This window comes from Ascaphus truei, chromosome 13, assembly GCF_040206685.1.
Source record: "Ascaphus truei isolate aAscTru1 chromosome 13, aAscTru1.hap1, whole genome shotgun sequence".
NCBI classification, from domain to species: Eukaryota; Metazoa; Chordata; class Amphibia; order Anura; family Ascaphidae; genus Ascaphus; species Ascaphus truei.
The window spans coordinates 7555603-7579190 of NC_134495.1; the positions used below are offsets into that span (position 1 = coordinate 7555603).

Sequence of the window (23588 nt, forward strand, 5' to 3'; positions counted from 1 at the left end):
TATGGTATCACCTGTACTGTCCCCTTTAAGTTTAGACTATTATAGCAGGTTAAAACATTTTTAGTATGAACATGGTACCTGTGTTCTGTCTCTGCCCCTCTCTCTCACACTAGAGCTGAGGATGTAGATCGGTGTTTTGTAGACTTTTTGTGGTTATTTTGAAATTCTGAGGAACCTCAACAATCTCTAATGGTGCGCCTGACATCGGATGCATTGTAAGGAACCCCAACCCTCACTAGGGAGCCGGTATTGCTGTTCAGGACATGCTGACAGGCGCATGCGCGAGCTGGCGTTTGCCTATTGGGCGATATGTCCTTAATCGCGTGTGTACTTAAAGTGAGTGTCCTTAAAGCGGGGTATGCCTGTACTGAATATATTCAGCTAAAAAAAACAATAAGGCTGGTAATCTGCTTAAAAGGGCTTTACATTGAGCGCACTTATATTGTTTTGGGGGACGTGCGCCATTAAGTTTTTCCTAAAGGTCACATTTCTACAACAAAGCATTTCATAAGCATGGTGAATACCTCTGATAACATCGCCTTATCAGCGAGGGAGGTTGCTTTGCAATGCAGAACCCTTTGGGTTTCACAGACCCGCCATAACTACAATGCATTTCCACTTGTACTGTGCGTAACGTTCCCAAGGACTTAGTAAATCTGTCCCTTTTTGTGTGCATCTTAAATTACGAGGTTGACCCCAAATATTTATATGGGGTGTCTAATGCTATGGGAAATATTGTATGTGCATAGAGAAGGATCGGCTCAGTGAGTAAAGATACTGACTCTGGCACTCAGTGTGAAGCGGGGGAACCCTGGTTCAAATACCTCTCTAATAGCACGTCTGAGATAAAATCCATTGTAAGGAACCCCAACCCTCTCTAATAGCGTCTGAGATCAGATGCATTGTAAGGAACCCCAACCCTCTCTAATAGCGCGTCTGAGATCAGATGCATTGTAAGGAACCCCAACCCTCTCTAATAGCGCGTCTGAGATCAGATGCATTGTAAGAAACCCCAACCCTCTCTAATAGCGCGGCTGAGATCAGATACATTGTAAGGAACCCCGACCCTCTCTAATAGCGCGTCTGAGATCAGATGCATTGTAAGGAACCCCAACCCTCTCTAATAGCGCGTCTGAGATCAGATTAATTGTAAGGACCCCCGACCCTCTCTAATCGCGTGGCTGAGATCAGTTGCATTGTAAGGACCCCCGACCCTCTCTAATAGCGCGTCTGAGATCAGATGCATTGTAAGAAACCCCAACCCTCTCTAATAGCATGTCTGAGATCAGGTGCATTGTAAGGAACCCCAACCCTCTCTAATAGCGCGTCTGAGATCAGATGCATTGTATGGAACCCCAACCCTCTCTAATAGCGCCTCTGAGATTAGATGCATTGTAAGGAACCCCAACCCTCTCTAATAGCGCGTCTGAGATCAGATGCATTGTAAGGAACCCCAACCCTCTCTAATAGCGCGTCTGAGATCAGATGCATTGTAAGGAACCCCAACCCTCTCTAATAGCGCGGCTGAGATCAGATACATTGTAAGGAACCCCGACCCTCTCTAATAGCGCGTCTGAGATCAGATGCATTGTAAGGAACCCCAACCCTCTCTAATAGCGCGTCTGAGATCAGATTAATTGTAAGGACCCCCGACCCTCTCTAATCGCGTGGCTGAGATCAGTTGCATTGTAAGGACCCCCGACCCTCTCTAATAGCGCGTCTGAGATCAGATGCATTGTAAGAAACCCCAACCCTCTCTAATAGCGCGTCTGAGATCAGGTGCATTGTAAGGAACCCCAACCCTCTCTAATAGCGCGTCTGAGATCAGATGCATTGTATGGAACCCCAACCCTCTCTAATAGCGCGTCTGAGATCAGATGCATTGTAAGGAACCCCGACCCTCTCTAATCGCGTGGCTGAGATCAGTTGCATTGTAAGGACCCTCGACCCTCTCTAATAGCGCGTCTGAGATCAGATGCATTGTAAGAAACCCCAACCCTCTCTAATAGCGCGTCTGAGATCAGGTGCATTGTAAGGAACCCCAACCCTCTCTAATAGCACGTCTGAGATCAGATGCATTGTAAGGACCCCCGACCCTCTCTAATCGCGTGGCTGAGATCAGATGCATTGTAAGGACCCCCGACCCTCTCTAATCGCGTGGCTGAGATCAGATGCATTGTACATTCACCTGTATTTGGTCAGATTTTCAAATGACCTGAAAATTGCAGGGAACCCTTTAGGGATGCCCGGGGAACCCCTATTAAAAAAACTGTAGTACTTTAAAGGAACATTTCCTTTAAAAAATCCCCCCCCCCCTCCCTCCCTTGCCCCTCTAAGGTATGAAGCAGAGGGTCTCAGGAGTTGAACCTCGCACATTTCAGCTCAGGGACCGCCCTGCGTCCTTAGATACTCGCCTCCATAGGTGCTGCCAGTATCTCCTGCATGTTTAAAGGTCCCGCCAATAGGAAGCTGCAACGTCGTTTGCCCGCGTAACACAGGTGCTTTAAACTGCCATATTGCGTGCCCAGCCAGGGCTGCGACTGGTACGACATACAGGAGGGAAGTATCCCTGAGCTGAAATGAACAGGTTTCAACTCCAGAGAATCCTTGCCTCCCACCAAATAAAATTTTAAAAAAAAACTCTAATATGCATCTTTTTTTTTTTTTGTCAAATATTTTTATTGGAAATTCTGCAGACTTGTACATACAGTATATTTTCAACATGCATAATGTAGCAGATTCTTATACAGGTATCTCTTTATGTTCCATACAATATTTGTTTTGCATTATTTCCTTTTTTATTTTTAATATAGTAACACTTGAACCTTCAACTCAACTTGTAAACATTTACTTGTACTATGTCAATCCGTTATATCATTTTACCTTCAACTTATTCCCTCTTGATAGTATACCCCAGCTTTTCCTTCGTCTGTTTTGAACCTCTGACAGACTAACCAAATCATTTATATAAGGGCTCTTCCCTCCTTCAGTATGTTTGTACTCTTTTCGACCCATACACCTCTGTCTGATATCCTGAGCTATTTATTTCACTAGTCTTATGGTATCGTCCATCGTCCTATTGGGTACCTTTCTACCCCCCCTGGTCATTTTTTTTTATTGATGGTGTAGTGTTCAGAATCTTATTGGGGGATTCCTGGTTAGTGTGCGTGTTGCATAATATGCATCTTTAAAGGAGCAGCGCCCCCTGCATGTTTATTTTTAAAGATTTCTCAACCATTTTGTATTTTTTTTAACTGTGCATTTATTTCTAAAAAAAAAAATAAGTCCAGACTCTACATTATATTAATATGGCTGTTCCCTCCCAATTGGTGGCATCACCTTAGAACCTTATCTGAGATGGTTAAGATAAGACAACTTTTCTGACAAGACCTTTTGTAGTCTGCATGGAAAACAGCTCTGTGCTGCCTGCTAGAGTTTAGAAAGTAAAAATAAACCGTGAGGATTGCCATGCGAACACTCTACGGCAGGCTTTGGGCCTTTTAAAATAATCTATATACAGGCATACCCCACATTAGCGTACGCAATGGGACCGGAGCATGTATGTAAAGCAAAAATGTACTTAAAGTGAAGCACTACCTTTTCTCCCCACTTATCGATGCATGTACTGTACTGTAATCGTGATATACGTGCAGAACTGATGTAAATAACGCATGTGTAACAGGCTCTATAGTCTCCCCGCTTGTGCACAGCTTCGGTACAGGTAGGGAGCTGGTATTGCTGTTCAGGACATGCTGACAGGCGCATGCGTGAGCTGCCGTTTGCCTATTGGGCGATATGTCCTTACTTGCGAATGTACTTAAAGTGAGTGTCCTTAAAGCGGGGTATGCCTGTACTGAATATAACTGATATAATATCAAAAAGAGCTAAGAAAACAACAAGGCTGGTAATCTGCTTAAAAGGGCTTTACATTGAGCGTACTTATATTGTTTTGGGGGACGTACGCCATTAAGTGTTTCCTAAAGGTCCAATTTCTACAACAAAGCATTTCATAAGCATGGTGAATACCTCTGATAACATCGCCTTATCAGCGAGGGAGGTTGCTTTGCAATGCAGAACCCTTTGGGTTTCACAGACCCGCCATAACTACAATGCATTTCCACTTGTACTGTGCGTAACGTTCCCAAGGACTTAGTAAATCTGTCCCTTTTTGTGTGCATCTTAAATTACGAGGTTGACCCCAAATATTTATACGGGGTGTCTAATGCTATGGGAAATACTGTATGTGCATAGAGAAGGATCGGCTCAGTGAGTAAAGACACTGACTCTGGCACTCAGTGTGAAGCGGGGGAACCCTGGTTCAAATACTTGTGTCAGCGCCTTGTGCCCTGGGCAAATCACCTAATCTCCCTGTGCCTCAGACACCAAAATCATAGATTGTAAGTGCATGGGGGCAGGAAATGTCTGTAATAATCCTATGTACTGTACAGTATACTATAACTGTTACCCGCTGTGAGAAAAGTGCTGTATGACGTTATGATTATTCTATGCTGGGTTCATACAAACAGGAGCATCTGTAACTTCTTTGCACCACCAGGGTGACTGCACGATGCGCCACCAGGGTGACTGGACGATGCCCAACCAGGGTGACTGGACGATGCGCCACCAGGGTGACTGGACGATGCGCCACCAGGGTTACTGGACGATGCAGCACCAGGGTGACTGGACGAGGTGCCTTTGTTATGGTTGGAAAGCTCCCGGCCTCACCAGGTATCACTTGCTTCCTTAACTCCTCTGTTTCTATTCCATCACTATGTTACATGCTTTCATTTTATGGTGGCAAACAAAGCAGGTGAAATTTGAGTCACTCTCCAAACACTTTTTAACCTAAGAAGCTATGCTTCTAAACTGTATGATTTGCACTCGGTAGAAATGATCCTGTGTTTGTTGTACTGTTTGTAAGCAGTGAAATGGGTGTATGGAGCCTTCTTTCTTTTATGGCTTTTGACCCAATAACTCATCTGTGAGTGATCTGTGGAAGTCACCATAGCAGTCAGTACACATATATGCAGACAGTGTCACCATAGCAGTCAGTACACGTATATGCAGACAGTGTCACCATAGCAGTCAGTACACGTATATGCAGACAGTGTCACCATAGCAGTCAGTACACGTATATGCAGACAGTGTCACCATAGCAGTCAGTACACGTATATGCAGACAGTGTCACCATAGCAGTCAGTACACGTATATGCAGACAGTGTCACCATAGCAGTCAGTACACGTATATGCAGACAGTGTCACCATAGCAGTCAGTACACGTATATGCAGACAGTTGCTATGATACAGTTTACTATAAACACTGACGGCATCTTCTTCTGTGCTCTGGTTGTGCAATAATTGTATCAGTAGAACAGAATTAGAACACATTGCAAACCTGTACTCAGTGACAGACTTACGCATAAGCTAAATAAGCTACAGCTTAGGGCCTCACAATATGCAGGGCCTCACAATATGGAGGGGCCTGGCAGTATGAGGAGCCTCGCAGTATGAGGGGCCTGGCAGTATGAGGGGCCTGGCAGTATGAGGGGCCTCGCAGTATGAAGGGCCTCAAAAAGAGGAAAAAATTAACGCCTTACACGTTTTAAAATCACATGCTAAAGTAGATATGGGAAAAGAAGATTCTCTATAAATGTGGCCATTTTCATTGAAATGACCCTAAGTATCACGTGCAGAGTGACAAACTTCATAGCTTATCGTTTCAAGACATAAACAAAGACTTTGCTCTCCAAAAATCATGAAAGAGAATGTTTCAATACTGGACACCTGGCAGCCCTTATTAATGATGAAACATTGTCAGTGCATGCAGAGATATACATATGCAGAATATCCCTGCCCTGGAGAACTTGCAGCCTCATTTTCAGTAGTTGAAATACAGGTGTACAATCATAAAAGAGAATATATACAATTAGATAGCATTATAGTAGAATACACCTTCTCCAATTACTGATTCAATTGTCTCTGAGTAAATACAAGTTAGAGACTCAGCCTTTTTAACATAATTATTTTAAATACCTTTTTTTAGAGGGTACCAATTATTGCTTTTGTCTACATGTTTCTCACCTTGCCCATTAGATTGCAAGCTCTTTCAGACAGTGACTAGATGTTATTTTGTCAGTGTTTATGTATTTTAAATTGTTTTATAATGTGAAGTTCTACATCATGACCAGGTTTTTTTTTTGGTAGGGGAGCGCAGGCTTTTGCCAGTAATTATTTACACTGAAATGTTAGTTTATCATTCAATGTTTAGATTTTGTGATAAATTCCCATGTCCGTGAATGAAAATACTAACCTAATACAGGCTGAACTATTGCAATTGCGGGGGTTTTTTTTTTTTTAAAGCCAAGTAAATATTACTGTAAAAATTGATAAACCACTAGGGCAGCGGGCTCAACTCCAGCCATCAAGCCCCTCCCCAACAGGTCAGGTTTTCAGGATATCCCTGCTTCAGCACAAGTGGCTCAATCAGTCCCTGATTTAGCACAGGTGGCTCAGAGGCTGTTTTTCAATCGAGCCTCTGGATTGAGCCACCTGTGCTGAAGCAGATATCCTGAAAACCTAACCTGTTGAGGGGGCTTAAGCACATCTGCACTAGAAGATTTGCAATGCAGTATGTGATCACGTGGAAGAAAACATTTTCCTTGGACCTGCCCTGTGGGACAGAACCTTAAAAACACAGGGGGTTGAGTGTAGCCCTGCATGAGATTACCACATTCTTTAAAATACATGGACGATGATGCACCTACGACCTCTCAATTCCACAAGCATGGTTACCCTTTATAGAAAATAATCACTCATTATTGAAATCTGACCGATATTTAATGTTATTTTGAAAGTGATTTGTGTAAACAGTTTAGTTGGTTATTTCCAGCTCTGCAATTTTTCATTCCATACTAGGCTCATTTGCAAAGTATTAAAGTAAAAATGGCAGAGCTGGAACCAACGAAACAAATCACTTTTGAACAAGTCATTGTCACTTGCTAGGAGAGGCAGTGAAAGTTTGAACCGTCTTGTAGCTACTAAAGTGCTGCTTCACTCTGACGTTCGTGCTATTTTCCTGTAGACAGACTCAGCTTCTATAGTTAGATGGTAGAGCTGCTCTTTGAACATTCACTGCCGGTGACATAAACATTTCCACTTAACCTCAGCATGTCAGTCTGGAAACATTCATAACAAGGACTGGACAACAAAGGAACCAACAGTAATTAGGAGCCAGTCATTTTAGGGGTCATTTATCCAAGTGTGAAGACGGGTGCAAGAAAAAAAAATTCCCTGGCGTTACATAACAATGAAAACCATTTGCTTGCCATGAAAACATTGTGTAACAAAATAAAATGTATTATCTAATTAAAACAATTAGGCATCAAATCACCAACGCTACCATCGTTTAAAAATTTGGAACATGAGGGGGATGCAATCAAGCACGTTTGAACTAAATTTCAATGGCAAACCAACAATAGCTAGCAGTTTGTTGCAGTAGGAGTCATGCCCGGAACAAAGAGACCGACAAGGTATCAATCTTGGAGGTTGTAAACACCTACTTCAGGGGTGCTCAACTCGTCAAGTCCCCTCCAACAGGTCAGGTTTTCAGGATATCCCCTCTTCAGCACAGGTGGCTCAATCAGTGGCTGTCTTCGATGCACCACCTATGCTGAAGCAGGGATATCCAGAAAACCTGACCTGTTGGGGGAGGATCTTGGGGATTGGACTTGAGCACCCCTGACCTAAGCCACTTTGTTTTGTACACGATTCTGTGTGTGCTTTATTGTAAGCATGACATCTATTTTTTCCTGACAGCATGATCATCTTACATTACACCTAAATATCTGTAATCATAGATGTCAATTAGAATGGACTTCTGAGTATTACAGTGATAAGATGACTTCTTATCAGCAGAGTGACTGCGGCTGTTGGAAAACATTGCAAGAGAGGGCAGCTGAAGGTACAAGTAAATTAATTCAACAACTGTGTCCTTAAAAACCGCAATGCATATGTAAGCTATATTATAGACACCGCAAACATATGGTACCATAAAAAGCAGGTGGTCATCCCTCCAAAGACTGACATTGGTGAGATTTGAAAAGGACTGATTTTTATCATAGGCGTCTTTGAAGTCTGAGCAATCAGCAAGTCAGAAACAAAATAAGTGAGACTTAAAAAAAAAAAATCAGTGAGTTGACATGTCTAAAAAACAAAAATAAATTTCTTCCTGTATTGTATTGCTTTGCTCATATACAGTGCAGATATTGTATATATTTCGCATTATATGTGTTTGAAGCAGGCGAACCTGGTTAAATTCCCAGTGTTGGCTCCCTGTGCACCAGGCACCAAAACCATCGATTGTAAGCTCCACGGGGCAGGGATCTGTGCCTGCAAAAATGTCTCTGTAAAGCGCTATGTAAAACTAGCAGCACTATACAAGAACAGGCTATTATTATAATGCATACCAACCACTGCTAATAAAATGGTGTGCGTGCTCAAGGTAACAAGCGTGAGAAATTATTTTAATCTTAAAAGATTTTTTTCAAAATCCTGTTTTTTCTTCTTAATCAGTTGTGTAATAATACAGAATACTTGCTGCATTCCCCCTCTCTCCACCTGTTTAATGATTTTGTTTCCTTGGGTTGCTGTAGCTACTGTTTAGGAAGACCACACTCCCTCTTTTGAAATAGATCTAAAGGCAATAGTGTTATTGGCAGTAGAGATTTTGAGCCCTGCAAGCGTATGATGTACCGTATGTGAGCAAGAGAAAATGAAAGAGACACGGGTAGAGGTTATGGGAAAGTTATCACTAGCTAAAGTGTTCTCGTAGGATGGGATTCTTCAGTTGGGACTTGCAGGCGCCGAGTCTGTGCCTGAAACATCCACTAAACATGGAATAGAGACTGAAGAACAGACCAGAAACGCCAGCGAAGAACAGAGGATAGAAACAGGTGTAGCAAGAGATGACCACATATAGGAACCCCTTTTAACGTCTCAGAGGCTCAGCTATGTGTTATTTTCAAATAAACATACTACAGGTTACAAAGAATAAAACTTATTTAGGACCAATGCAGCTTCAATATTACAGCAACACCTTTCATCTTTTAGACAGGCAGCTTATTTGTTCCTTGTGCAGGCGTTGTTCCACCACAGTATCTGTAACTGGAATATAAGAAGCATACTTTATACCAGGGGGTGGCCAACTCCAGTCCTCAAGGGCCAGCAGCAGGTCAGGTTTTCAGGATATCCCCGCTTCAGTACAGGTGGTGCAGTCGTTGACTGAGCCACCCTGTGCTGAAGCCGAGAGATCCCGAATATCTAGACTGCTGGTTGCCGTTGAGGACTGGAGTTTCCCACCCCTGGTATATACGTGAAGGAAGACCGTAATAAAGCACTAAGTAGTTTACAAATCAAGAGGGAAACACGTTTATATTAAAACTCGTTTATTAAACTTCTGTACGCAGGGGGAAAAAAACAAAACAAATCTGTACAGCAAGTTTCTGAGGAATGGTCTTAGAAAAGGGTAGAGGTGGCATTAAAACCGACGCACTGAAATCATGTATAAAAATATCTAGAATAGTGAAGTTAATACTGAATTCTTGATCATTCCCATCGGTCTGAAACCAAAACGCATAGTAAAAGGTCTCAGAACATCAAAAACATGGAATACATTAAACTGATCTGTGGCATCATTCGGAAGATAAACAATTTTCAAGAAAGACAGATTAAAAAATAACCCCCACCCTACCTCAAATGTACCAGTCGAAATTGTATAAAATGTAAAACTGCTAAATAAATGCTGAAACTTTTGATAGATTCACTATATTTAAGAGTAACAAAAACAGAAATAGGTTGTTATCGCTCATTGAAAGGTTACATACTAAACTCTTACCTTGAGGTGTTTGAATTTGCAATTTATACTGAGGCAGATTAACACCTAACTCAGGGAAGGGCAACTCCAGTCCTCAAGGGCCACCAACAGGTCAGATTTTCCGGATATCCCTGCTTCAGCGCAGCTGGTTCAGTCAGTGGCTCAGTCGTTGACTACAGTACCTGTGCTGAAGCAAGGATATCCTGAAAACCAGACCTGTTGTGGCCCTTGAGGACTGAAGTTGGCTCCCCACCTGACCTAACCCATTCCAGGGTTTCAGGCCCCCGCCAGAGTAAAGATTGAATATGTACAAAGTAGGACCTGTACAGAATAAAAAGTCTATTTGCACGTCCTACCAACAGGACAGCAGGCAGGCAGCATATCTGTGTACGGTCAGTCGTGACTGCAGGATTCAGGCAGGGTGAAATGCATCGAGATCCATTACAGCGCCTTCTGGCTTCAGATTCCTCTAGAACTGCATGGACTTGTTCTCCTCACTGCGGCAGAGTTAAACAGCAGGGGAACGAGAGAATGGCATGTCCTTCCGACGCAGGCAGAAACCAGTCGGATTAGTAACGAACCTCAATGCACTTTCAGCCTCTGATGCTTCCAGGGGCACGTGTCACAAATCAAATCCTTGGGAGCAGCGAATCATAGCTCGACCCCGTTTGTTTTAGGTTTTATATTGTAAGCACACACACTTAATCTTTGAGGCAGTTATATTAAAAAGAAATGCTCTCCGACATTAGGCTGGATGACAACGGAGAAAGAAAACCTATCTTACCCTCCCACACCGTCTCGGTGCGCAACTACTACACTAAACCGACTTTTTGCCCTTTTGCTGGTTTCTTGGGGAATTCTTTAGCACGCTTCTAAGCCGGAGGTAAACGCCAGTTGATTCTGACATGTTGTCGTATTCGAACGGCGTGATCCCTGCAGCAAACTTACTCATATCTGGGATGCCCGAATCTTTAGCAGGGGATCCCACGCAGGTGGCCGCTTCTGAAGCATCTTCCTCTTCCAATTTCTCCTGGCTAATTTGTGTGGTTGATCCATTATCCTCCAGGACATTAGAGTCACCATTGCTTTTCTCAATTGATGGCTCGTCTTCCTCCGGCGCCACAGCACTGCTTTTGTCAGGTTCTGCTGCACAGGTCTCTAAGAGAACACCAGAACCCTGAGGATCATTGACTGGCTTATGAGAAGCAGCCTTCGCACCCAAGATATTGTCCAACTCAGTCCTACTTGGGGAGGAGGTGACGGAATCTACAGTTAAAGGTGTATGTACTTCAGAATCGCTGTTTGTGCTCTCAGCGTTCTCCAGAGCCGCCCAAATCAAACGTTGTTGCTCTTCCAGCTCTTCCAAGGTCAATGTGTCTTCATCCATGGAGTCCACCACATGTGGCTGGGAATTAAAGCCCCCTCGGCCACGAGCCATGGGAGAGCCACTATTTGGGGTGAGTGGTGGTGTGCCTTTGGGAAGAGGGGGAGTGAAGTTTGGAGGAGTTGGTGGAGGAGTTCCACGTGGTAGCGGTGGCGGGGTCCCACATAATGGAGATCCAGGAGGAAGTGGAGGCTGAAACTTAAAGCCTTTGTTGGAAGGAGAGCCGAGAGGTTTATCTAAATCTGAAACCAAATAAAGTGTTATTAATGGGCACGGTTCTTCAGCCCAACACTGCAGACCCTTTTTTATTGAATGGTTATAAAACAGGAGGCCTTCGGTGCTGAACTGCCGTAATTTCATCTCAGGGGATACCCTGGTTCCCAAGATACTTACAAGGACGGTGCCACCAATACTTCCTGGCGGGTAACATTCCCCGCATCATGGTGGTGCAAAAGGAAACCGCAACAGCTTCCCTTTGGCCACCGTGCCATTTAAACCTTTATTGCGTATCCCCCGGAGAGAAGCAACCGGCAGCACCTTCAATAGCAAGTATTTGGGGAGCCTGGGGGCCTCCGGAGCAAAGATTAACAGCTCTGGAGACTCCCTGCTTCACAAGCATGTGAAAGAACAGTAGGAGGAGGTGCTCCTTTAAGTATAAGTACTATACCTGAATCTACATCCATATCCACGGGCGACTCGGCTGTGCTGTTTCCAGATCTCTTTAGCTTCTTTCTGTCTGAAGAACTTGACTGAGAAGAAGATCTCTTATGGTTGGATTTTGGACTTAGCTAAGACGACGAAAACACGAAATGTGAGTGACACCCTTATATGCCTTGCAATAGTCTTACATGATCAGATTGTGTACTCTACAAGTCTAAATACACTAATGTATGTACCTGTGGAGAAGAGAGCATTATAGCAGTAACGTGTCAAAGAACCAAAACGAGTAATAGTGAGTATAAATGTCTGAGTTAACAGAAGTAAAGCCTAGGGTAAAAATATGGCGTCCCATGCCAAGTGGTTGACCCCTTTTCCCTCTCCTATAACAACTTTTTGTGGTGTGATTTGTACATGATATGATGGTCAGCAGATTAGGACAGTGGTCTGTGCTAAATGAGCTAATCAGGAGGAGCTTCCATGTGGAGAGGGAGATCTTAATCATTGTGATGTCGATTCGAGCAACCAAAGTTGCCACTTCCCACTGCTGGATGGGTCAGGGCCGGTGCCAGGTGAGAGCAAAAGGGGAGACGGCCGCAGGCGGCATTTCTTGTGCCTCCTTTCGTTCCGGGAATGATATCAGGAATGCAGGAGGCACAGAAAATGCAGCCCTAGGGCCGGCTTGATGGCAGTGCCATCGGTGCCTCTAAGCAACAGGTCAGGTTTTCAGCATATCCCTGGTGGCTAAATCAGAGCCTCAGTCGAAGACTGCACCACCTGTGCTGAAGCCGGGACTTATTGAGCCACCTATGTTGAAGCTGGGATAGCCTGAACCCCACCCCCCACCCCCCAACAGGTCAGGTTAAGGACTGGCGTTGAGCCCCCCCCCCCCCGCTCTAAGCTACAGCACCTCCTCCTGCTATCACGTGGTACCACGTAGAAGGAGATGCTGACTGGACAAGGGGCTCTGTGGGCTCTTGGGGGCGACGGCTCTCTGCGCTCGCCTCAGGCGCCAAAATTCAGTGTCGGCTCTAATAAAAGATAGTGAAATAAAACAGCGCTCCAGGGGGATATTGTGGTGTGAAAAAACGACTTTACTGTGCTCGTTAACTGGTCTGTTTGAAGACGTTGGTTTTAATAAACCTTTAGACCTGGTATTTAACCTCTGCAGCGATTGGCTATACAAATCCCTACTATGCGCAGCAGTTCACGGGCCAATGAAAGATACACTTACTGAAGGAAAATTATATGACAGATAGTTAGCAAAAACATCCTTTTGGTGCGTGTGCTGCATTGGAACGGATCCGAATAGCCTCCAGTCCTGGGGAAAAAAAAGAAAAGGAAAGGCAAGCACCATTACTATTCACATCATGGGATGGACCGCTAAACAAAGACAGTGCAACCTCATCCAAACAGCAGCGCCGTTCTTCATTATTTGGACATTGAATATGGCTGCACAGAGCCGTTCCGGTGCTTCAGCTTGGTCCTTAGCCTTGCTGGCAGCAGAAAGGGTTCATCTCTACAAGTGGCTGATTACCAGGTGGCATCCTTGATGCATCAGAGTTTTATGCGGATACTGAAAGGCTGCGGTAAACTTACATCCACCATCCCTGGTGGGGTAGAAAAATTGAAGCCGGGGTAGGTTACTAATTTAGAGACATCGTAAGACACGTGTTTCTTCTTTGCTCCGGATTCCCCGTCCTCTATCTCCCTGTCGCTTGAATCTAAAAACAGAAGAATTTTTTTTTGAGAAAATGGTCTAAACGATTGAAAAATAAACTTGAGATACAGGTTAGTTATGCACTCGTGATATCGCAGAGGCTGTTCCTTATTATATTATACAAAACTTTTACTTAAATGGGGGTCAGGGCCACATAGAAAGTAAAAAATAAATAATTACACATGTTGAACTCTTGAAAAGGTTAGAAACATTTAAAAAAAAAAAAAAAAAAAAAAAATTATTGGAGTCCTGAGGAAAAAACAAAAAAAATGTGGGTATTACAGAAGCCGCACAAGTAATAAATAAATAAATAATAAAACAAAAAAGGCTAAATATCAAGGAATATATGATCTGTTACAACAGCCTACGTTGCATCTAACTCACTACAAAGTAGAATAGAGAAATCACTACGTTGGAAGACTTGTTAAATAGCACAAAAATGCTCCATTTGAATGACAAGGTTCTGTGCGTTGTGTTTACTGTATGGACAAAAAGGAACAGATGCTCAATGCATGTAGTGATACTCGCGTTTCTATACATTACGGGATGTTTGCTTGTTTTTAACATTAGCTGTTGCTTCCACAGGTGTATTACAAACGTGTAAACGTTACAGCTTTATTTTTTTTTTAATAAACAGCATCTGTTTTGCACTGGAGAGCCCTTCAAAGCAAGTCAGAACCATCCCCCACTCAACTGTCAATCCAAACCCAAAGGTTCTCCATCCCTGTTCACAAAGCCTACAGTCAAATGGAATTAGCAGCCAGATATGCCTTATGTCATACGGACGGCTGCACAGACAATACAGGACATCTTTACCATTGCATACCTTTTCCATCGTATAAAGAAAGTCCCGAGTTCTCTAGTTCCGCCTCTTTCAGCCACCCTGGGGGGTAGCCTAACTTACGCATTTGATATATAAATGGGGGAATATTCTGCTCACAAATGCCGAGTGCATCTTGAAGCTCCTCACTAAAACAAATTAAATACATTACTATTTTTATTCTTATACCTTTTGTACATAGAAAATCACCTTACGTACCAGAGAGGCGGGTACTATATTATCCAATAGACATTACAGTTAGGCTGCGTTTATAGTAGGAATGCGCCCGTCGCTCGATCGATCCTTGCACTGTGATCCGAGGCGACGGGGAGGCGTGGCTGTGACGTCACGAGGCTGGTTCGCCCTCATTGGCTGAACCACTCACGTGACGTGAAAAGACAAAATGTGTCTTTTCAAAAATCTGCTGCACGGGTCGCTCCTCATCTCTCGCGCGGTCACCCGCACTATGGGCGATCTCATAGCGTTCCCGCATTTTGTTCGCGATGCACACGCCGTCGCGCTCACTATAATCGCGGTATTAGGCACGAGCTTAGTGTAAGTGCCAAACTCTGTGAAGATCTCATTAATTACCTGTGCAAGTCCTGCTCAGCTACATTCTATGAGAATAAGATGTCAATGGCGGTCTGCTCCGTATTACTCTCCTATTACATCTATTATAAAAAACATGGGGCGAGGGGAGAAACGGCTGCAAGCGGCAGGGACTCTGGTTGGGGCTGGGCTACATGTTTTCTCTTTTGTATTTGTCGATCCGCAGGTGGCAACTACACCCCCTTTCTCCCCCTCGGGTCAAATCGATCCCTATGATATTATGTGCACTCTCTAATGTGCCTTGTTGGTCTGTAGGATATCCGCCCCCCCCTAGGAAGACTGCCTCTTCTGCTCTCCATTAGTCATATTGACATTATCTACCTCAAGGAACACGTGTGATCTAGAAGGACCAATCCACCGCAACCTCCGAAACGCACTATTTTCAGCTATGGAGAACCACTGCGTCTCAAGAAACTTTACTGGTTAAGTTACTGGTATTACTTCCTGGTTTTTTTAAGGGGGTTTAAAAGGCCGTCCATGAGAAAGCCGCAACACGTCACAGCTTCTTATTGGACTGCAATTCGGCAGCCATTTTGTTTCCCCGGTGGGAGATATAAAACCAGTAAGTATCTTGAGACCTGGGGTCCCCCCAGAGCTTAAACTAATAGCGTTTGGTTCATACCCTGTAAAAATGGGGACTTAAAAATAAATTGCATTAGGAACTGCTCGCTTACCACTGATACTTTCATATTAATCTAGTCATTGGATGTATAATTTTTTTAATATAACTAAAAACCTTAAAACATATCACTTATTTCCTTTTAGAAAGATTGAGGTTAAAAAGATTCACCTAATAACTCCAGGCTTGAACGTGCCAAATCGCTCCTCGATTTCTTCGGCATGATACCGCTGCTGATACTCTCGGTTTCCCGCTTCCCCACACGCATCATTAAACTCTTTCCTCTTCATGCTAATGTGAGCGGGGTCCCGAGGCTTCAGGAGGCAAGGATATGTAAGGAGAGATATTAGCCTACACAGGTGAATGGTCCAGCAGCGTGCTGCAGGGCAGCAAAGTATAAACATGTTACCATTACTCCTCAAACAAGATATACTGAAACATTAATATTCATCATTAAGCACATTGTAAGCATGCAGAGCTAATGTATGCATGTCTTTATTTATAAAGCGCCCTTAATGTACACAGTGCTTCACAGCAGTAATACACGTGACCATCATATAAATAACAAATAATGCAAATAACACAATGGGAAGAATGTTTGACATCTCATTGGTCACTTAATTACTTTCAGTACAAGTAAAATGATGGCTTACTTTTGTGCAGTCTCTCATCTGATGTTCTTCTGAGCCACAATTGAAGCAGCATGCTTTTGGTCTATTTAATAAAACCACAGATTAACAGGTTTACTCGGAAGCAAAGCTGTGAGGGCAAGATTGGTTAGCTAACAAAACCAATGTTACAGTATTCTGCCATAGACCGTTCACACTCTCCCACGCGTGGCATAGGTTACAAAGAAAACTTTTATATGCAGCCTTAAGTTATGTGCAACTACAATTAAAAAAAAAAAAAAAAGAGAGTGAGAGCGCGAGACAAAATAACACATCGGAACAGAATTCTTTCACAAGTCACTAAACTTATATTGTACCTTCAATTTAATAATACCCTGAAGGACGATTACTACTGTATTGCGTGCAGTTGCTTTTATATTTAGAATACACAGCGCTCCTGTTCTTATCCGAATACATTTTGTTCCCTGTTACTAGAGTATTTTCTGTACAAATTATGTAATTTGTTAACCGGAATCTTAAACAAAATATGACAGATGTGTTGGTAAAAGGAAAACAAAATAGATTACAAACCTTTTTGACTTTACTTGTATTTCTTGCCCATCTAGAGACACAATCTGAGTAAAAACTTGTTGATATCTTAATTGGAATATATTAAGGTGTTTTATTTACACAACGTATTCAGAAGACAGTATGTATAGAAGTAAGTCACTCTATAGCTGTAGTAAATTTAGATCACACACAGTTCTCTGTCGTCAGACATCGGTTTGTATTGTATCATAACTTTTAATGTCCAGTCACCAAAGAATAACTAGAACCAATGGATACCGCATGAGAAGGCTTGTTAGAAAGAAACAAAAAGGCAATGAAAAAACTAAATTGGTAGTGGAATATTTTGCCTAATGTAATCAGTATTATTTTCTTAACCTAAAAGTTTCCATCCTACGTTGTCAAAAAGAGAATAGAGTGAATCTCTGCAGAGGTCCCCATACGCAGACTTCAGGCTTATTACTTCCCTTCCATTCATACCCTGTTTAATGCAAGATAAGATGGTGTTTGCCTTTGCAGCTACTGCATGATTTTGGGCACTGTTGCTAAGCCTGTCGCCTACCACCACTCCTAAATCCTTCTTCATCAAGGATTCCCCCAATTTTGCCCCATTTAATTTGCAAGTCATCTGTTTATTCTTGTTTCCCAACTGCATAACCTTACATTTATCTGTATTACACCTCCTCTGCCATTTACCTGCCCACGTTTCCAGTCTCTCCAAGTCCTTCTGGAAAGAAATGACATCCTGCTCCGATTCTACCTTACACAATTTATTGTTATCTATGTCAATCTCAAGGTCATTAATAAACAAGTTAAAAAGCAGGGGTCCCAGTACCGATCCTTGAGGTACTCCCCTCACAACTTTAGCCCAACCAGAAAAGGTTCAACTTGTGACAACCCTCTGTTGTCTATCCTTCAACCAGTTTTCAATCCAGGTGCGAATATTGTTACGGACTAGAATTGCCTTTCCTTTGTACACTGACCTCTAATGCCTACTTACCTCCCTAAAGAAACCAATAAGGTTAGATTGGCACAACCTATCCTGCATAAGTCCATCTTAAAACCGACCAGTAAAGCAAGCACAGTAAAGTTGGTTTTAACACACAAATGAACCTGTGGAGCACTGCACGATTTCTATATGTCACCATCTTTTACCAATGCGATCTAGCAGCGGAAAGTGTGACAATTTAGGTTGCTGGAATCGACATCACAATAGTCATAGTGACCGACCATGATTAAGATCTCCCTCTCCCCATGGAGGCTCCCCCTGATCAACTCATTTTGCACAGACCACTGTCCTACTCTGCTGACCACCATATCACGTACAAATCACACCACAAATATTTATTATAGGGGTGAAAGGGGTCGGCCTCCTTGGCTGCAGAACAAGGACATCTTTTGAATCTCCTTGAGCAGGGAAAGGTTTTTAAAATTGACCAATGGGCCATTCTAACCTTTGACCTGACAGAATATCTGACACACAAGTCTAAGATCTTGAGCACGTTATTATAAATGAAAATATTCAGTAAAAAAACAAAAAACTTTTTTTATCATGGTTTTTTTTTTTTTATATTTTGTGCAATAATAAAAGAATTACCACTGAAAAGGTGTAAATATGGCATCTTAATAGGATACTTTGGTATTTCCCATCCTTCTGTCAGCTGTGGGTTCTCGTTTAGTATCGGCTGTCCAAGTTTATCAAGACAGAAACTGGTAAAATACAGGACACTTCCCACAACCTGCAAAAAACAAAGTAGGTGTTAACACTTAGCTAACATTGCATATTGAGACCCAATCTACACACGCCATATGCCAAACAGAGGTGCTCAGAGTAACCTACCACCCTATTTTATCTCCCTGGTCTGGCAACACTTCAGCTCCATTACTTAATCTCCCAAAGAAAGAGAAGACTGTGCCACTGCATATCGTGACGGGATGCCTGAACTCGTTTTTGCAATGCCGTCCCCCACAGGAAGTCCACTACAGCTTAAATATGAGATTTCTTTGCTATCCTTTCAGAACAGGCAAGTTAGCTACACAGTTTCAGATGACAGACATGCATACGTCCACTAGAGCAGCGCTTCCCAACTCCAGTCCTCAAGAACCTCCAACAGGTCAGGATGTAAGAATAATCCAGCGGCAGCCCAGGTGGTCCAGGCAAAATGACTGAGTCGCCTGTGCTAAATTAGGGATCTCCCTAAAGCCTGACCTGTTGGGGGTTCTTGATAACTGGGGTTGGGAAGCACTGCATTAAAGCAGTAAATGTTAACCGACTCAGTGGCGGAGGGGCCTGTAGAGCAATAAAGGGGTTAAGAAATCAACTTTACACCTTGTATATCTTTATTTATATAGCACCTACAGTATACTCTGCGCTTCACAAGGACAACAGTACAGGAAATTATAATAATACAATAAGCGCAGCAGTCAAACAATAGGAAAGGAAATCCCTGCCCCGGAGAAATTACAATCTAAGTGGCATGTTGGGAAACTTACAGAAACAGCAAGTGAGGGAATAAGTGCGGTAGACGGCAGGAGTGATTGTGGGACAATAGTAATAAGTCGGCTTCTGATGAAGGACCACAGAGCGCTGAACTAAACAAAAAAACTCACACTGAAGGCTTCCTTTATTTTCTTAATTGTTGTTTCCACATTGGCGTTGTCATTTTCTTCCAACAAAATACTAGACGGCTAAAAAAAATGAGAAGAAATCTATGTATTACCAATGTAACCTTTGTGTATTGAATGCCAGAAATGTAACAGTGACAAAACTCCCACATTATATTCACTTTGCCAGAATACTTTAACTGTAAACAGGTCCACTTTGAGCCCGCTGCTATTATAATCCTTCTGCTGGCAGTTTGTGTCACAGTTTCAAATAAACATCTGGACATTTTTGGAGCATGTTTTGCTTGTAATAAACATTACCTGGGGCTGAATATTAAAAGAAGTTTTTTCGGGGTTAGATTTCTGCTGATCTTCATATCTGTGAACTAAACTTGTTACGAAGTCTTCAACTTCCTGATGATATTGCCTGTGTAAAAAAAAATTGGTTATAATATTTTCCAGAGGAAGCGTTTTCCTTTACGAAGCAAATCAATGGTCAAAATAACTGCACGGCTACATATTATTTTGTTTTGGGAATCTTGAATTGAAGAACATCTGTGCAGGAGACTTGTGAGGTATTGAAAGCTCTATACAGTACAACTCGGGGGGGGGGTCTCTATGTATGAACGTAGAGAAAGGTGTGTTTTGACACACTGCTCCATTCCTTGGAGCAGAATTGCGGCTTACGCTTTATATATGGAGCAGCAAATAGGAGAAAGAACCATGCACAGAACAGCAGAATGCGACATCTCAAAATGATCCTCTTAATTGTATGCCGCCAATATTTCCTACCGTGCAGCACAATGTGGGAGGACTACAACTTTGTATGACAAACGAGTACATACGTGTTAAAACAAACAGAGACAGGAAGGAGGTCTCTGCCCCAAGGAGCTTACAATCTATAAGGCGTGGAAGGAATAGTGTAAGTGTTTCTTTGGCCATCAACATTAGGAGAGTGTTGCATAAATCTCCTTGAAAAAGTCTTTTTTTTTTTTAAGGAACTTAAATATGTGTATGGTGGGAGAGAGTCTGTGTGGTAAAGAATTGCAGTTGGGGTGAAGCACAGGAAACGTTTTGGGAGTGGGAGTAAGGCAATAAGGGAGGTGGAGAGGCATAGATCATGAGTGGTCTGCCCCATGTAACTCTCCCCAACTCCTTTACTCCCCAAGCTGGGGCAAAATGCTTTGATACATAGGGGCAGGATGAGAAAGCTCCAGTTTCGAGCACTAGGATACATAGATCCCTAAATCTACTAGGAACTTTCATGCTACATGAATATCTATCATAACAATAAAACAACAGTTCTCCAGAAATTATACAGCTCCAAGAGCTCTGCATTTTTAATAAGGAATAATACGGAAAACTGTTTACAGGAACACTTACTTGGAAATAACATTGTTCATAAATAAGATCTGCAACAAAGGCCCATCTAACATATCATCCACAGACAATCCACTGTGACAAAAACAAATAATTGTTACAATTAAAATCTAATTTACAGCACTTACATAGAAAAAGAAACGGAACATTTGCATGTTATTAATATTATGGATTTACTAAACCAACATACCTTGGCCGTGTGAGAATGTTCAATTTTCTTCTCAGTTCTTGATGTTTACAATTTGTTATGGAATATAAAGCAGTTTTCTGTATTGCAAACTCATGCAAATAGCACGTAATATTAATAGACATTAAATACTAAAATTCAACCACTTATTGTTCATACTTAAAAGCACAGTGTATCTAAAGTGCAACCATCCTACCAGATAATAGGTTACACAAAATTGGATTTTTAACACCTTAAGCCAGCGGTGCGCAAACTGGGGGGCACGAGATTTGCTGCGGGGGGCGCGGGGTTCCCAAATCCACTTAAACTAAGGGCCGGGGGAAGCGGCGAAGGCCTCTGTAAACCTTACTTACCTTGATTATGTAGATGCGTCGCCACGGCGACAAATGACGCTGAGAGGTCATGTGACGTCATGTTGCCATGGCAACATGACGCCGATGGCAAGGTAAGAGGTGGGGCACGCAGAGAGGGGAACAGCCGGTGGGGGACGCATGGAAAAATAAATAAAGATAGCGCTTCCACGCCTTAAGCCATGTATTCTCAACTTCAGTTCTCAAAGACACCCCCCCCCCCAAACAGGTCAGGTTTTTAGAATCTCTGCTTCAGCACAGGTGGCTCAATTTTCGACTGAGTCACCTGTGCTGAAGCAGGGTTATCCTTAAAACCAGACCTGTTGGGGAGGACTGGAGTTGGGAACCCATGACTTTAAGCACTATAAGAACTTGCAATGCACGTCAAGCATCTTTTCATGCAATGGGTTAATACTAATCATCCACGTCCACCATTTCTCTAAGCAAGTCAGCCACTGGGTGTTGTACCTGGTAGGTGACATATCTGGCATACTAGATGTCATATCTGACAATAAGCTGCAGACATCTTGTACAGAAACATACCCAAGAGATGTATATTTTATACAAGCAATAGGCCAAACATACCACAACCCCACCTAGACTCTTCCGTTTGGTCTTATTAGATAGCATGCCAGGTTTGGTGGCTCTAGGACTAAGCGTGTGGATTTGTATAGCCGGACAAACCAACTTTCTGAATTATAATATACAGAATATGATCAAAAACAAAATAGTAATACTCTGGTCAACGGATTGGGTAACAGTCTGACAAGGGAGACTGCTCAATAAGGAAGCAACATGCCAAAGTCAGCCAGTTCCAGACGCAGCAACTTTTCCATCCTACAACAGAACCACCATCAGGAAACTGAAGCAAATCATATCGCAGGAACAGAAGGTTGTCACTTCCGTGACCATGTAACTAAACATGTCTGTTTAGCCGAGCGCTGCCTCCAGGCAGACTAAGTCAAAAGATAAAGCCCGGATAAATACCGATTTTATGGCTTCACAGTTAATTGGAACAAAATCATACTTTGTCCAACTCATTTGTTGCGTACCAACTAATGTCCAAGTTGAAATCATTACCATGGACACAATCCCAAATAATGTTAAATCATGCTTTGCGGTGTGATTGCTGTTTGTTCTGGGTATCACAGTAACCATGCTATGTTATATCCATCTTGTGTGTACAGTTTCTTTTTTTTACAATTAAAATGGTTTTCAGCTATTTTGTTTTTAAATTGTAAAGCACTGATAATTTAACTGTGAGAAAAGCAAAATATAAGTCATTATATATCGTATTTAACCTTTTTATATGGTATGTATTTACACAGTACTGAAGGGAGGGGGGTGGTAATGTTTAACCCGTTGGCTGCCAGAGTGGCTTAAGTGGGGGCCCTTAAAAGGTTAACAATAAAAGGAGGAAGGCCCGGTTTACATCATACAATATGAATACCTTTAGCCATTCCACCCTTGCAACATTAACCCCAGGGCTGCCATACCACAGCAGTCACGTTGAACGGGAGCACATAAGAGGTTAATGATACAGGTTGGGGGGGGGGGGGGGCTTCTCTATCCCCTCCACCGCCAGAAGGCCCCGTGCCTCTGTTCCGGGCCTGTGGAAGGATATTCTCCGCTCGCAGTTGGTTTATCGTCTCCTCGCAGCGCTGCAGCTGCTCCCGCAGCCCGCCCGCATCTCCCTCGTTGGGCTCGGCGTCGTCGAAACGGAGGTGAACGGGCTGCGGCGGTGGCAGGTCTCCGTCCAGCTGCTGGAAGAGCTCGCTGTCCCCAAACGCCACCTCCGCCATCTTGCAGCCTCCTCTAGCGGTGTGGGGGCGTCAAAGACGTAACGGCGTAACGCGTCACCAGATATAGCGGGAAAGCGCCTGTTACGCCGGAAGCATGAAGTACTTGGCGGCCATCTTGGTTGTGTGCAAAATGCCCCGTCGCAATTAAGAAATCGTAGGACTTGAGCCCTTCCTTGCCAGCAACGTGCATCCTCCTCCACAGGCGGTGAAAGGGTCTAATATGCACACAAATGACAATGTGCCTTTATTCTATCAATTTGAATTGATATTTTCACCAGGCTAGTCTGGAAAAAGGATGCAACGAATGGCATTGACATTTAAAGAGGGTAACTCCAAGCAAATCTAAAGCAGAGCAATTTATGATGGTGATCGGAAAGCATACTTGATCAATTCATCAGCCAATTGGAAGG

The 23588-nt window shown here is 43.0% G+C and overlaps 1 protein-coding gene across 1 annotated transcript; it reads right to left on the bottom strand.

The window, feature by feature from the left end:
* Positions 1-9426: 9426 nt before the first annotated feature.
* ZCCHC8 (zinc finger CCHC-type containing 8) lies at positions 9427-23222 on the bottom strand. The gene is made up of 14 exons (XM_075568275.1): positions 22999-23222; positions 21030-21070; positions 20843-20914; positions 19781-19886; positions 19466-19543; positions 18491-18594; positions 16880-16945; positions 16334-16394; positions 15852-15994; positions 14459-14601; positions 13512-13636; positions 13147-13233; positions 11923-12043; positions 9427-11497 (listed from the first exon to the last, which is right to left on the bottom strand). Exons 1-14 carry the CDS (start codon positions 23176-23178, stop codon positions 10689-10691), a joined length of 2136 nt encoding a protein of 711 aa, XP_075424390.1. The 5' UTR covers positions 23179-23222; the 3' UTR covers positions 9427-10688.
* Positions 23223-23588: the final 366 nt, after the last annotated feature.

Coding starts and splice junctions, on each gene's coding strand:
- ZCCHC8 (XM_075568275.1), bottom strand. CDS start 23,178: ATGGCGGAGGTGGCGTTTGGGGACAGCGAGCTCTTCCAGCAGCTGGAC. Junction 14,602..15,851: donor TTCAAGCCTGGAGTTATTAG/GTGAATCTTTTT, acceptor AATTTGTTTTAG/TGAGGAGCTTCAAGATGCAC. Junction 13,637..14,458: donor TTCTTTATACGATGGAAAAG/GTATGCAATGGT, acceptor TTCTGTTTTTAG/ATTCAAGCGACAGGGAGATA.